The sequence below is a fragment of the Oncorhynchus clarkii genome, unplaced genomic scaffold, assembly GCF_045791955.1.
Source record: "Oncorhynchus clarkii lewisi isolate Uvic-CL-2024 unplaced genomic scaffold, UVic_Ocla_1.0 unplaced_contig_11374_pilon_pilon, whole genome shotgun sequence".
Classification (NCBI taxonomy): Eukaryota; Metazoa; Chordata; class Actinopteri; order Salmoniformes; family Salmonidae; genus Oncorhynchus; species Oncorhynchus clarkii.
In genome coordinates, this window is record NW_027257974.1 from 135,001 (window position 1) to 150,000 (window position 15,000).

At 46.3% G+C, this 15,000-nt stretch overlaps 1 protein-coding gene across 1 annotated transcript in view; it reads left to right on the forward strand.

The window, feature by feature from the left end:
- The window catches only part of LOC139394359 (paired box protein Pax-5-like), an 89,519-nt gene that overhangs the window by 47,762 nt on the left and 26,757 nt on the right, over nt 1-15,000 (forward strand). Inside the window, exon 6 of the mRNA XM_071142407.1 lies at nt 7,044-7,144. Coding sequence (XP_070998508.1) covers nt 7,044-7,144 — 101 coding nt within the window. The remainder of the gene's footprint in view (nt 1-7,043; nt 7,145-15,000) is intronic.

Genomic DNA, 15,000 nt, shown 5'->3' on the forward strand with positions numbered 1-15,000 from the left:
GGTTGTGATTGGTTAAGGTAAGGGTTGTGATTGGTTAAGGTAAGGGTTAAGGTCTGGGATAGGGTTGTGATTGGTTAAGGTAAGGGTTAAGGTTTGGGATAGGGTTGCGAATGAAAAACGAGTCTCTAACACTGGGGATTGAACACGTGACCCTCGGAGCTCATCCACCATCCCCGTCCACAACACCCTAACAAAAAACCCAAGCCTACTTGGGCGGCAGGTAGCCTGGAACCGAAAGGTTGCTGGATCGAATCCCGAGCCGACAAGATACAAATCTGTCATTCTGCCCCCAACAACAACGGCTCCCCGGCCGCCGATGACATGGAAGTGGATTAAGGCAGCCCCCCCCCCCCTCGACCCCCCCGCACCTCTCTCATTCAGAATGCATTCAGTTGTACAACTGACTAGGGGAGGGGGAAGTCGGGATGAATGGATCGGAGGAAGTCGGTGTGAATGGAGAGGAGAGGAGGACTATGGGAGAACTTGACTTGTGGGGCCTAAAGGACACTATTGTGTCTAACTCTCTTTTCTCCCCCTACACAGGGGTGTGTATCCTGGTCTCTCCCCCTACACAGGGGTGTGTATCCTGGTCTCTCCCCCTACACAGGGGTGTGTATCCTGGTCTCTCCCCCTACACAGGGGTGTGTATCCTGGTCTCTCCCCCTACACAGGGGTGTGTATCCTGGTCTCTCCCCCTACACAGGGGTGTGTATCCTGGTCTCTCTCCCCCTACACAGGGGTGTGTATCCTGGTCTCTCCCCTACACAGGGGTGTGTATCCTGGTCTCTCCCCCTACACAGGGGTGTGTATCCTGGTCTCACCCCTACACAGGGGTGTGTATCCTGGTCTTTCCCCCTACACAGGGGTGTGTATCCTGGTCTCCCCCCTACACAGGGGTGTGTATCCTGGTCTCTCCCCTACACAGGGGTGTGTATCCTGGTCTCTCCCCTAAACAGGGGTGTGTCTGTCCTTGACTTCTGAAACATGATATTTGTTGAGGTTAATGGATAGGGTTCAGTTCCTCTGGGAGGGGGGTAGGGTTCAGTTCCTCTGGGAGGGGGGTAGGTCTGTTTTTCAGGGTTCAGTTCCTCTGGGAGGGGGGTAGGTCTGTTTTTCAGGGTTCAGTTCCTCTGGGAGGGGGGTAGGTCTGTTTTTCAGGGTTCAGTTCCTCTGGGAGGGGGGTAGGTCTGTTTTTCAGGGTTCAGTTCCTCTGGGAGGGGGGTAGGTCTGTTTTTCAGGGTTCAGTTCCTCTGGGAGGGGGGTAGGTCTGTTTTTCAGGGTTCAGTTCCTCTGGGAGGGGGGTAGGGTTCAGTTCCTCTGGGAGGGGGGTAGGTCTGTTTTTCAGGGTTCAGTTCCTCTGGGAGGGGGGTAGTGTTCAGTTCCTCTGGGAGGGGGGAAGGTCTGTTTTTCAGGGTTCAGTTCGTCTGGGAGGGGGGTAGGTCTGTTTTTCAGGGTTCAGTTCCTCTGGGAGGGGGTTAGGGTTCAGTTCCTCATGGGAGGGGGGTAGGTCTGTTTTTCAGGGTTCAGTTCCTCTGGGAGGGGGGTAGGGTTCAGGTCCTCTGGGAGGGGGGTAGGGTTCAGTTCCTCTGGGAGGGGGATAGGGTTCAGTTCCTCTGGGAGGGGGGTAGGGTTCAGCTCCTCTGGGAGGGGGGTAGGGTTCAGCTCCTCTGGGAGGGGGGTAGGTCTGCTTTTCAGGGTTCAGTTCCTCTGGGAGGGGGTTAGAGTTCAGTTCCTCTGGGAGGGGGTATTGTTCAGTTCCTCTCTCTCTTTGATCTAAGGGGTTTAGGGGGCAGACGTACACACTGGGCTGGAGCAGGGGGTCAGAGTTCATCTGAAGCAGGGGTGGTCAGAGTTCATCTGGAGCAGGGGGGGTCAGAGTTAATCTGGAGCAGGGAGGGGTCAGAGTTAATCTGGAGCAGGGAGGGGTCAGAGTTCATCTGGAGCAGGGGGTCAGAGTTTAGACCCTTGTCTTATCAGTATGTTAATCTATGTCAAGTACGAAGAGATCCACAGTAGTTATCACACACACTCGCACGTACACACTCACTCACTCTCACACTCGCACGTACACACACACTCACTCACTCACTCACTCACTCACTCACTCACTCACTCACACACACACACACACACACACACACACACACACACACACACACACACACACACACACACACACACACACACACACACACACACACACACACACACACACACACAGTCATCCCTATTCAACCCTTATTTATCTTCTTAGAAAACTGTTTCCAGGGTCTGAAGAGAGAGAAGGGGGAGGTGTATCGTAACTCATCTCACGTGTCGTTCTGGAGGCAGCTCTGTGGTCACTAGCTGGCACGGCCACAAAGTCAGCAAATTGAAGTCAGAGGGAGACAGGAAGGGAGACAGGAAGAGAGACAGGAAGAGAGGGATGGAGTCAGAGGAAGACAGGAAGAGAGGGATGGAGTCAGAGAGAGACAGGAAGAGAGGGATGGAGTCAGGAAGGGAGACAGGAAGGGAGGGATGGAGTCAGATGGAGACAGGAAGAGAGACAGGAAGAGAGGGATGTAGTCAGAGGGAGACAGGAAGAGAGGAATGGAGTCAGAGGGAGACAGGAAGAGAGGGATGGAGTCAGAGGGAGACAGGAAGAGAGGGATGGAGTCAGAGGGAGACAGGAAGAGAGGGATGTAGTCAGATGGAGACAGGAAGAGACAGGAAGAGAGGGATGGAGTCAGAGGGAGACAGGAAGAGAGACAGGAAGAGAGGGATGGAGTCAGAGGGAGACAGGAAGAGAGACAGGAAGAGAGGGATGGAGTCAGAGGGAGATAGGAAGAGAGGGATGGAGTCAGAGGGAGACAGGAAGAGAGGGATGGAGTCAGAGGGAGACAGGAAGAGAGGGATGGAGTCAGATGGAGACAGGAAGAGAGGGATGGAGTCAGATGGAGACAGGAAGAGAGGGATGGAGTCAGATGGAGACAGGAAGAGAGGGATGGAGTCAGATGGAGACAGGAAGAGCGGGATGGAGTCAGAGGGAGACAGGAAGAGAGGGATAAGGCAGAAAGGAGAGAACAATGTGGTTCATTGTTGGACCAGGATGAGGCTGGATGGTTTTGTGTGTGTGTGTGTGTGTGTGTGTGCGTGTGTGTGTGTGCGTGTGTGCGCGTGTGCGTGTGTGTGTGTGCGTGTGTGCGTGTGCGCGTGTGTGTGTGTGTGTGTGTGTGTGTGTATGTGTGTGTGTGTGTATGTGTGTGTGTGTGTCAGACGGTGAATAGGATTTAACCCGTTTCTTTTACCACAGACACAATGACACCATTGGGGTTGCTAGGGGGGTTTTGGACAGGATGGCTTGGGGTTGCTAGGGGGGTTGTGGACAGGGTGGCTTGGGGTTGCTAGGGGTGATGTGGACGAGGATAGCTTGGGGTTGCTAGGGTGTTGTGGACAGGGTGGCTTGGAGTTGCTAAGGGTGTTGGGGACAGGATGGCTTGGGGTTGCTAGGGTGTTGTGGACAGGATAGCTTGGGTTTGCTAGGGTGTTGTGGACAGGGTGGCTTGGAGTTGCTAAGGGTGTTGGGGACAGGATAGCTTGGGGTTGCTATGGTGTTGTGGACAGGGTGGCTTCGAGTTGTTAAGGGTGTTGGGGACAGGATGGCTTGGGGTTGCTAGGGTGTTGTGGACAGGATAGATTGGGGTTGCTAGGGTGTTGTGGACAGGGTGGCTTGGAGTTGCTAAGGGTGTTGTGGACAGGATGGCTTGGGGTTGCTAAGGGTGTTGTGGACAGGATGGCTTGGGGTTGCTAGGGTGTTGTGGACAGGGTGGCTTGGGGTTGCTAAGGGTGTTGGGGACAGGATGGCTTGGGGTTGCTAGAGGTGTTGGGGACGGGATAGTTTATGGTTGCTAGGGAGTTGTGGACAGGATGGCTTGGGGTTGCTAGGGTGTTGTGTACGGGATGGCTTGGGGTTGCTAGGGTGTTGTGTACGGGATGGCTTAGGGTTGCTAGGGTGTTGTGGACAGGGGTCGTGTGTTCAATTGCAGTGATCGCTAAACATTAACTGTTACAGTAACCCTAAACATTAACCCTCTACCTCTCTCTCTCTCTGTCTCTCTGTTCTCTCTCTCTCTCTCTGTCTCTGATGGCTCTCTCTCTCTCTCTCTCCTCTGTCTCTCCCTCTGTCTCTCTCTGTCTCTCTCTCTCTGGCTTGGGGTTGGCTTGGGGTTGCTAAGGGTGTTGTGGACAGGATGGCTTGGGGTTGCTAGGGTGTTGTGGACAGGGTGGCTTTGGGTTGCTAAGGGTGTTGGGGACAGGATGGCTTGGGGTTGCTAGAGGTGTTGGGGACGGGATAGTTTATGGTTGCTAGGGAGTTGTGGACAGGATGGCTTGGGGTTGCTAGGGTGTTGTGTACGGGATGGCTTGGGGTTGCTAGGGTGTTGTGTACGGGATGGCTTAGGGTTGCTAGGGTGTTGTGGACAGGGGTCGTGTGTTCAATTGCAGTGATCGCTAAACATTAACTGTTACAGTAACCCTAAACATTAACCCTCTACCTCTCTCTCTCTCTGTCTCTCTGTCTCTCTCTCTCTCTCTCTCTCTGTCTCTGTCTCTCTCTCCCTCTGTCTCTCTCTGTCTCTCTCTCTCTCTCTCTCTCTCTCTGTCTCTGTCTCTCTCTGTCTCTCTCTCTCTCTCTCTCCCTCTCTCCCCTCTCTCTCTCTGTCTCTCTGTCTCTCTCTCTCTCTCTCTGTCTCTCTCTCCCTCTCTCTCTCTCTCTGTCTCGCTCTCTGACTTATCTCTCCCCTCTCTCTCTCTCTCTCTCCTCTCTCTCTCTGTCTGTCTCTCTCTCTCTCTCTCTGTCTCGCTCTCTGACTTATCTCTCCCCTCTCTCTCTCTCTCTCTCTCTCTCTCTCTCTCTCTCTGTCTCTCTCTCTCTGTCTCTCTCTCTCTCTCTCTCTCTCTCTGTCTCTCTCTCTCTCTCTCTCTCTCTCTCTCTCTGTCTTTCTCTCATAGAGAGTCCAATCAGCGGTCCAATCTCCCTCTTTCTCTCTGTTTCTGGTCCTCTGTCCTGACTGACTGGGGTCAGTCTTTGAAAGTGTGTGTGTGTGTGTGTGTGTGTGTGCGTACAAGTAAAAGTACAGTGTGTGTGTGTGTGTGTGTGTGTGTCTTTGACAGGGCCATAGAGAAAGCAATAAGCCAGTAGAGATGGTGCTATCAGAGAGACATGATTGATCAATTGAATTCCATCAGGACTGGCGGCCGCAAGGGATTAAGTGGGTCGCCGTGGGTTACCCGGCTAAAGCATCATCGCCTTTATCTCAGCGCTGATTGGTCTGTCACCAGGGACCCAGATCATACGCTCACTGAGAGGAGGGTGAGAGAGAGAGAGAGAGAGAGACATTATTATCAAGACGTGTGCTTGTTATAGTGAGAATGAGGACTGTAAAGACCTACTGTATCTGTCAACAAGCTACAGAATACAGTGTGTGTGTGTGTGTGTGTGTGTGTGTGTGTGTGTGTATTTGAATGTGAATTGGAAAATGATGATTTATAGAGGACTGTTATCGTACACACTCTCTTTTCTTATGATTTATCTCTCTATCCTTACTCCTTTCAAACTCCCCTCTCCCTCCATCTTCCCCCCTCTCCCTCTCCTCCCCCATCTTCCCCCTCCTCCCTCTCCATCTCCCCCTCTCCATCTCCCCCTCTCCCACTGCTCTCTCTCCATCTCCCCCTCTCCCACTCCTCCCTCTCCATCTCCCCCTCTCCCACTCCTCCCTCTCCATCTCCCCCTCTCCCTCTCCTCCCTCTCCATCTCCCCCTCTCACTCTCCTCCATCTCCTCCATCTCCATCTCTCCCTCTCCCTCTTCTCCCTCTCCATCTCCCCCTCTCCCACTCCTCCCTCTCCATCTCCCCCTCTCCCTCTCCTCCCTTTACATCTCCCCCTCTCCCTCTCCTCCATCTCCATCTCTCCCTCTCCCTCTTCTCCCTCTCCTCCCCCTCTCCATCTCCTCCCTCTCCATCTTCCCCCTCTCCCTCTCCATCTCCCCCCTCTCCCTCTCCTTCTCCTTCCCTCCATCTTCCCCCTCCTCCCTCTCCCTCTCCATCTCCCCCCTCTCACTCTCCATCTCCCCCCTCTCCCTCTCCTCCTCCTTCTCTCCATCTTCCCCCTCCTCCCTCTCCCTCTCCATCCTCCCCTCTCCCTCTCCTCCTCCTTCTCTCCATCTCCCCCCTCTCCCTCTCCTCCTCCTTCCCTCCATCTTCCCCCTCCCCCCCCCCACCCTCCATCTCCCCCTATCCATCTCCACCCTCTCCCTCTCCATCTCCACCCTCTCTTCTCTCTCCCCCACAAATGAAAACATATTTTGGGATGGCTGTCATCACAGACACACACACACCTACACACACACGGCTGTGACCCCAGGACTAAAATAGGTTCTCAGCAACGTTTTAGAAACAGTGAATTGGCTCTATAACTCAGGGGTTTTCACCCCCTCCCCTTTCTTCTGCTGTTCTTTCGTTCTCTCCATCTAATCATTTGGGACGGACAGTCTTCAGAGTTCTGATAATTGTCTCGTTTAGAAGCTTGAACCGGCCAATCGCTACTGCTGACCACAGCTCACACATGGACACACACTAGACTAGTGAAAAACCACTCTCTCTCTCTCTCTCTCTCTCTCTGTCTCTCTGTCTCTGTCTGTGTCTCTCTGTGTGTCTCTCTGTGTGTCTCTCTCTCTGTGTCTCTCTCTCTGTCTCTCTCTCTGTGTCTCTGTCTCTCTCTCTCTCTGTGTCTCTCTCTCTGTCTCTCTCTCTCTCTCTCTCTCTCTCTCTCTCTCTCTCTCTGTCTGTGTCTCTCTCTCTGTATGTGTCTCTGTCTCTCTCTCTCTCTCTGTCTCTCTATCTCTCTCTCTCTCTCTCTATCTCTCTCTCTCTCTGTCTCTCTGTCTCTGTCTGTGTCTCTCTGTGTGTCTCTCTGTGTGTCTCTCTCTGTGTGTCTCTCTCTCTGTCTCTGTCTCTATGTCTCTCTCTCTGTCTCTCTTTCTAACCTCTCTCTCTCTCTCCACAGCCCTCCAGGAGTCTCCTCTAGCCAATGGCCATGGTCCAGGAGGGCGGGATTTCCTGAGGAAGCAGATGAGAGGGGACCTCTTCTCGCCGCAGCAGATTGAGGTATTGTCACGTACACCGGGCAGATGCAGTGAAACGTGTTATTTTACAAGGCCAGCCATAGTAGTACTGTGCCCCTGGAGCAAATTACGGTTCATTGCCTTGCTCAAGGGCACATCGGAAAATTGTTCACCGTGTTGTCTAGATGTGGTTCTGGGTTGTAGAGATAACCTACTCTGTGTTTCAGTATGATAGAGATGTGGTTGAGGGTTGTAGAGATAACCTACTCTGTGTTTCAGTATGATAGATTTGTGATAGATGTGTTTGTGGGTTGTAGAGATAACCTACTCTGTGTTTCAGTATGATAGATATGTGGTTGTGGGTTGTAGAGATAACCTACTCTGTGTTTCAGTATGATAGATATGTGGTTGTGGGTTGTAGAGATAACCTACTCTGTGTTTCAGTAGTATGATAGACATGTGATTTCAGTAGTACGATAGACATGTGATTTCAGTAGTATGATAGAAATGTGGTTGTGGATTGTAGAGATAACCTACTCTGTGTTTCAGTATGATAGAGATGTGGTTGTGGGTTGTAGAGATAACCTACTCTGTGTATCAGTATGATAGACATGTGGTTGAGGGTTGTAGAGATAACCTACTCTGTGTTTCAGTATGATAGACATGTGGTTGAGGGTTGTAGAGATAACCTACTCTGTGTTTCAGTATGATAGATATGTGATAGATGTGGTTGTGGATTGTAGAGATAACCTACTCTGTGTTTCAGTATGATAGAGATGTGGTTGTGGGTTGTAGAGATAACCTACTCTGTGTTTCAGTATGATAGATATGTGATAGATGTGGTTGTGGATTGTAGAGATAACCTACTCTGTGTTTTAGTATGATAGAGATGTGGTTGTGGATTGTAAATATAATCTACTTTGTTTTTCAATATGGTAGAGATGTGGTTGTGGGTTGTAGAGATAACCTACTCTGTGTTTCAGTATGATAGAGATGTGGTTGTGGATTGTAGAGATAACCTACTCTGTGTTTCAGTATGATAGAGATGTGGTTGTGGATTGTAGAGATAGCCTACTCTGTGTTTCAGTATGATAGAGATGTGGTTGTGGGTTGTAGAGATAACCTACTCTGTGTTTCAGTAGTATGATAGAGATGTGGTTGTGGATTGTAGAGATAACCTACTCTGTGTTTCAGTAGTATGATAGAGATGTGGTTGTGGGTTGTAGAGATAACCTACTCTAATAGGGAAACTAATGGTGTGTCGGCACGCTGTGTCCGTATTGACATTCCTTTAATCTGTCCCAGGAGAGGTTAACGACGGGGCGGGAGACTATTATCGACCTGTCCGTCCATCATTATTACCTCACTTCCTGCTGGGAAGAACACGACAAAGGGGGCTTGTCTACTGATGCATCATGGGATAGTGCTGGGATTAAAGGCCTGAGGGCGGTTTGCTGATCTATTTGTTTTATCGACACTGAAATAACTGAAACCAAAACGGAAACTGTATAGAAAAATATAATGGGATCTATATTTATAGTCTCTTCAATCTGTCCAGCTAGATAACAGTCATCAATAGTCTCTAGATAACAGTCATTTATAGTCTCTTCACTCTGTCCAGCTAGATAACAGTCTCTAGATAACAGTCATCTATAGTCTCTAGATAACAGTCATCTATAGTCGCTAGATAACAGTCATTTATAGTCTCTAGATAACAGTCATTTATAGTCTCTAGATAACAGTCATCTATAGTCTCTTCACGCTGTCCATCTAGATAACAGTCATCTATAGTCTCTAGATAACAGTCATCTATAGTCTCTAGATAACAGTCATCTATAGTCTCTTCACGCTGTCCATCTAGATAACAGTCATCTATAGTCTCTAGATAACGGTTGTCTATAGTCTCTAGATAACAGTCATTTATAGTCTCTAGATAACAGTCATCTATAGTCTCTAGATAACAGTCATCTATAGTCTCTAGATAACAGTTATCTATAGTCTCTTCACTCTGTCCAGCTAGATAACAGTCATCTATAGTCTCTAGATAACAGTCATCTATAGTCTCTAGATAACAGTCATCTATAGTCTCTTCACTCTGTCCAGCTAGATAACAGTCATCTATAGTCTTTTCGCTCTGTCCAGCTAGATAACAGTCATCTATAGTCTCTAGATAACAGTCATCTATGGTCTCTAGATAACAGTCATCTATAGTCTCTAGATTACAGTCATCTATAGTCTCTAGATAACAGTCATCTATGGTCTCTAGATAACAGTCATCTATAGTCTCTTCACTCTGTCCAGCTAGATAACAGTCATCTATAGTCTCTAGATAACAGTCATCTATGGTCTCTAGATAACAGTCATCTATAGTCTCTTCACTCTGTCCAGCTAGATAACAGTCATCTATAGTCTCTGATAACAATCATCTATAGTCTCTAGATAACAGTCATCTGTCATCTATGGTCTCTAGATAACAGTCATCTATAGTCTCTTCACTCTGTCCAGCTATATAACAGTCATCTATGGTCTCTAGATAACAGTCATCTATAGTCTCTTCACTCTGTCCAGCTAGATAACAGTCATCTATGGTCTCTAGATAACAGTCATCTATAGTCTCTTCACTCTGTCCAGCTATATAACAGTCATCTATAGTCTCTAGATAACAGTCATCTATAGTCTCTTCACTCTGTCCAGCTAGATAACAGTCATCTATAGTCTCTAGATAACAGTCATCTATAGTCTCTTATTATTAACCATACATAATGAGTGACTAAACGTAACCCTTACCTTATTAACCATACATAATGAGTGACTAAACTTATCCCTTACCTTGGAAATGTGAGGTAGAGAGAACGTCTAATTCTGCAGTGAGACGGTGAGAGCTTGTTGGATTATATACACACACACACACACACACACACACACACACACACACACACACACACACACACACACACACACACACACACACACACACACACACACAGAGCAGCAATCTTTAAGTCATACCACAGATTCCCAATCGGATTGAGGTCTGGGCTTTGACTTTAGCAGTATGCTTAGGGTCACTGTTCTGCTGGAAGGTGAACCTCCGTCCCAGTCTTAAATCTCTGGAAGACTGAAACAGGTTTCCCCCAAGAATGTCCCTGTATTTAGCGCCATCCATCATTCCTTCAAATCTGACAAGTTTCCCAGTCCCTGCCGATGAAAAACAGCATGATGCGGCCACCACCATGCTTCACTGTGGGGATGGTGTTCTCGGGGTGATGAGAGGTGTTGGGTTTGCGCCACACATAGCTTTTTTTCTTTTATGGTCAAAAAGCTACATTTTAGTCTCATCTGACCAGAGTACCTTATTCCAGTACCTTACTCTGTCCAGCTAGATAACAGTCATCTATAGTCTCTAGATAACAGTCATCTGACCAGAGTACCTTATTCCAGTACCTTACTCTGTCCAGCTAGATAACAGTCATCTATAGTCTCTAGATAACAGTCATCTGACCAGAGTACCTTATTCCAGTACCTTACTCTGTCCAGCTAGATAACAGTCATCTATAGTCTCTAGATAACAGTCATCTGACCAGAGTACCTTATTCCAGTACCTTACTCTGTCCAGCTAGATAACAGTCATCTATAGTCTCTAGATAACAGTCATCTGACCAGAGTACCTTATTCCAGTACCTTACTCTGTCCAGCTAGATAACAGTCATCTATAGTCCCTAGATAACAGTCATCTGACCAGAGTACCTTATTCCAGTACCTTACTCTGTCCAGCTAGATAACAGTCATCTATAGTCTCTAGATAACAGTCATCTGACCAGAGTACCTTATTCCAGTACCTTACTCTGTCCAGCTAGATAACAGTCATCTATAGTCTCTAGATAACAGTCATCTGACCAGAGTACCTTATTCCAGTACCTTACTCTGTCCAGCTAGATAACAGTAATCTATAGTCTCTAGATAACAGTCATCTGACCAGAGTACCTTATTCCAGTACCTTACTCTGTCCAGCTAGATAACAGTCATCTATAGTCTCTAGATAACAGTCATCTGACCAGAGTACCTTACTCTGTCCAGCTAGATAACAGTCATCTATAGTCTCTAGATAACAGTCATCTGACCAGAGTACCTTATTCCAGTACCTTACTCTGTCCAGCTAGATAACAGTCATCTATAGTCTCTAGATAACAGTCATCTGACCAGAGTACCTTACTCTGTCCAGCTAGATAACAGTCATCTATAGTCTCTAGATAACAGTCATCTGACCAGAGTACCTTATTCCAGTACCTTACTCTGTCCAGCTAGAAAACAGTCATCTATAGTCTCTAGATAACAGTCATCTGACCAGAGTACCTTACTCTGTCCAGCTAGATAACAGCCATCTATAGTCTCTAGATAACAGTCATCTAACCAGAGTACCTTATTCCAGTACCTTACTCTGTCCAGCTAGATAACAGTCATCTATAGTCTCTAGATAACAGTCATCTGACCAGAGTACCTTGTTCCAGTACCTTACTCTGTCCAGCTAGATAACAGTCATCTATAGTCTCTAGATAACAGTCATCTGACCAGAGTACCTTACTCTGTCCAGCTAGATAACAGTCATCTATAGTCTCTAGATAACAGTCATCTGACCAGAGTACCTTATTCCAGTACCTTACTCTGTCCAGCTAGATAACAGTCATCTATAGTCTCTAGATAACAGTCATATGACCAGAGTACCTTGTTCCAGTACCTTACTCTGTCCAGCTAGATAACAGTCATCTATAGTCTCTAGATAACAGTCATCTGACCAGAGTACCTTACTCTGTCCAGCTAGATAACAGTCATCTATAGTCTCTAGATAACAGTCATCTGACCAGAGTACCTTATTCCAGTACCTTACTCTGTCCAGCTAGATAACAGTCATCTATAGTCTCTAGATAACAGTCATCTGACCAGAATACCTTACTCTGTCCAGCTAGATAACAGTCATCTATAGTCTCTAGATAACAGTCATCTGACCAGAGTACCTTATTCCAGTACCTTACTCTGTCCAGCTAGATAACAGTCATCTATAGTCTCTAGATAACAGTCATCTGACCAGAGTACCTTATTCCAGTACCTTACTCTGTCCAGCTAGATAACAGTCATCTATAGTCTCTAGATAACAGTCATCTGACCAGAGTACCTTATTCCAGTACCTTACTCTGTCCAGCTAGATAACAGTCATCTATAGTCTCTAGATAACAGTCATCTGACCAGAGTACCTTACTCTGTCCAGCTAGATAACAGTCATCTATAGTCTCTAGATAACAGTCATTTATAGTCTCTAGATAACAGTCATCTATAGTCTCTAGATAACAGTCATCTATAGTCTCTAGATAACAGTCATCTATAGTCTCTTCACTCTGTCCAGCTAGATAACAGTCATCTATAGTCTCTATATAACAGTCATTTATAGTCTCTAGATAACAGTCATTATAGTCTCTAGATAACAGTCATCTATAGTCTCTAGATAACAGTCATCTATAGTCTCTAGATAACAGTCATCTATAGTCTCTTCACTCTGTCCAGCTAGATAACAGTCATCTATAGTCTCTAGATAACAGTCATCTGACCAGAGTACCTTACTCTGTCCAGCTAGATAACAGTCATCTATAGTCTCTAGATAACAGTCATTTATAGTCTCTAGATAACAGTCATCTATAGTCTCTAGATAACAGTCATCTATAGTCTCTAGATAACAGTCATCTATAGTCTCTTCACTCTGTCCAGCTAGATAACAGTCATCTATAGTCTCTAGATAACAGTCATCTATAGTCTCTAGATAACAGTCATTATAGTCTCTAGATAACAGTCATCTATAGTCTCTAGATAACAGTCATCTATAGTCTCTAGATAACAGTCATCTATAGTCTCTAGATAACAGTCATCTATAGTCTCTAGATAACAGTCATCTATAGTCTCTTCACTCTGTCCAGCTAGATAACTGTCATCTATAGTCTCTAGATAACAGTCATCTGACCAGAGTACCTTATTCCAGTACCTTACTCTGTCCAGCTAGATAACAGTCATCTATAGTCTCTAGATAACAGTCATCTGACCAGAGTACCTTATTCCAGTACCTTACTCTGTCCAGCTAGATAACAGTCATCTATAGTCTCTAGATAACAGTCATCTATGGTCTCTTCACTCTGTCCAGCTAGATAACAGTCATCTATAGTCTCTAGATAACAGTCATCTGACCAGAGTACCTTATTCCAGTACCTTACTCTGTCCAGGTAGATAACAGTCATCTATAGTCTCTAGATAACAGTCATCTGACCAGAGTACCTTATTCCAGTACCTTACTCTGTCCAGCTAGATAACAGTCATCTATAGTCTCTAGATAACAGTCATCTGACCAGAGTACCTTATTCCAGTACCTTACTCTGTCCAGCTAGATAACAGTCATCTATAGTCTCTAGATAACAGTCATCTGACCAGAGTACCTTATTCCAGTACCTTACTCTGTCCAGCTAGATAACAGTCATCTATAGTCTCTAGATAACAGTCATCTGACCAGAGTACCTTACTCTGTCCAGCTAGATAACAGTCATCTATAGTCTCTAGATAACAGTCATCTATAGTCTCTAGATAACAGTCATCTATAGTCTCTAGATAACAGTCATCTATAGTCTCTTCACTCTGTCCAGCTAGATAACAGTCATCTATAGTCTCTAGATAACAGTCATCTATAGTCTCTAGATAACAGTCATCTATAGTCTCTAGATAACAGTCATCTATAGTCTCTAGATAACAGTCATCTATAGTCTCTAGATAACAGTCATCTATAGTCTCTAGATAACAGTCATCTATAGTCTCTTCACTCTGTCCAGCTAGATAACAGTCATCTATAGTCTCTAGATAACAGTCATCTGACCAGAGTACCTTATTCCATATGTTTGGGGAGTCTCCCACGTGCCTCTTGGCGAACACCAAACATCTTTGCTTATTCTTTAATTAAGCAATGGCTTTTTTTCTAGCCATTCTTCCGTAAAGCCCAGCTCTGTGGAGTGTACGGCTTAAAGTGGTCCTATGGACAGATACTCCAATCTCCGCTGTGGAGCTTTGCAGCTCCTCCAGGGTTATCTTTGGTCTCTTTGTTGCCTCTCTGATTAATGCCCTCCTTGCCTGGTCCGTGAGTGTTGGTGGGCGGTCCTCTCTTGGCAGGTTTGTTGTGGTGCCATATTCGTTCCGTTTGTTTAGTAATGGATTTAATGGCGCTCAGTGGGATGCTCAAAGATTCTGATCTTACTTTATTATAACCCAACCCTGATCTGTACTTCTCCACAACTTTGTCCCTGAGCTATTTGGAGAGCTCCTTGGTCTTCATGGTGCTGCTTCCTTGGTGTCGTTGCAGACTCTGGGGCCTTTCAGAACAGGCGTGTATATATACTGAGATCATGTGACAGATCATGTGACAGATCATGTGACACTTAGATTGCACACAGGTGGACTTTATGTAACTAATGATGTGACATCTGAAGGTGATTGGTTGCACCAGATCTTATTTAGGGGCTTCATAGCAAAGGGGGGTGAATACTTATGAATACTTAATACTTATTACTTACTTACTTTTCAGTATTTTTATTATTTTTCTTCATTTCACTTCACCAATTTTGGACCAGTCTGCTTCAACCCAGTAGTTGAACAATGTTTAAGAATGCATTGTTCAGATATTGCATTTAGTAGTTACCTAACATATTTCCCTTGTTCTCTGGGAGTTAAACACTACGGGGGGAGGAGTGTCGTATCTGGGATCTACATCTGTTTATATTAGTTACTGTGCTGTTACTAAGCAGTAATGCATTACGTTACTACACCCTAATAGGAAATGCACATGGGGTGCCGGGAACTGTAGAGCACGAGGGGTTT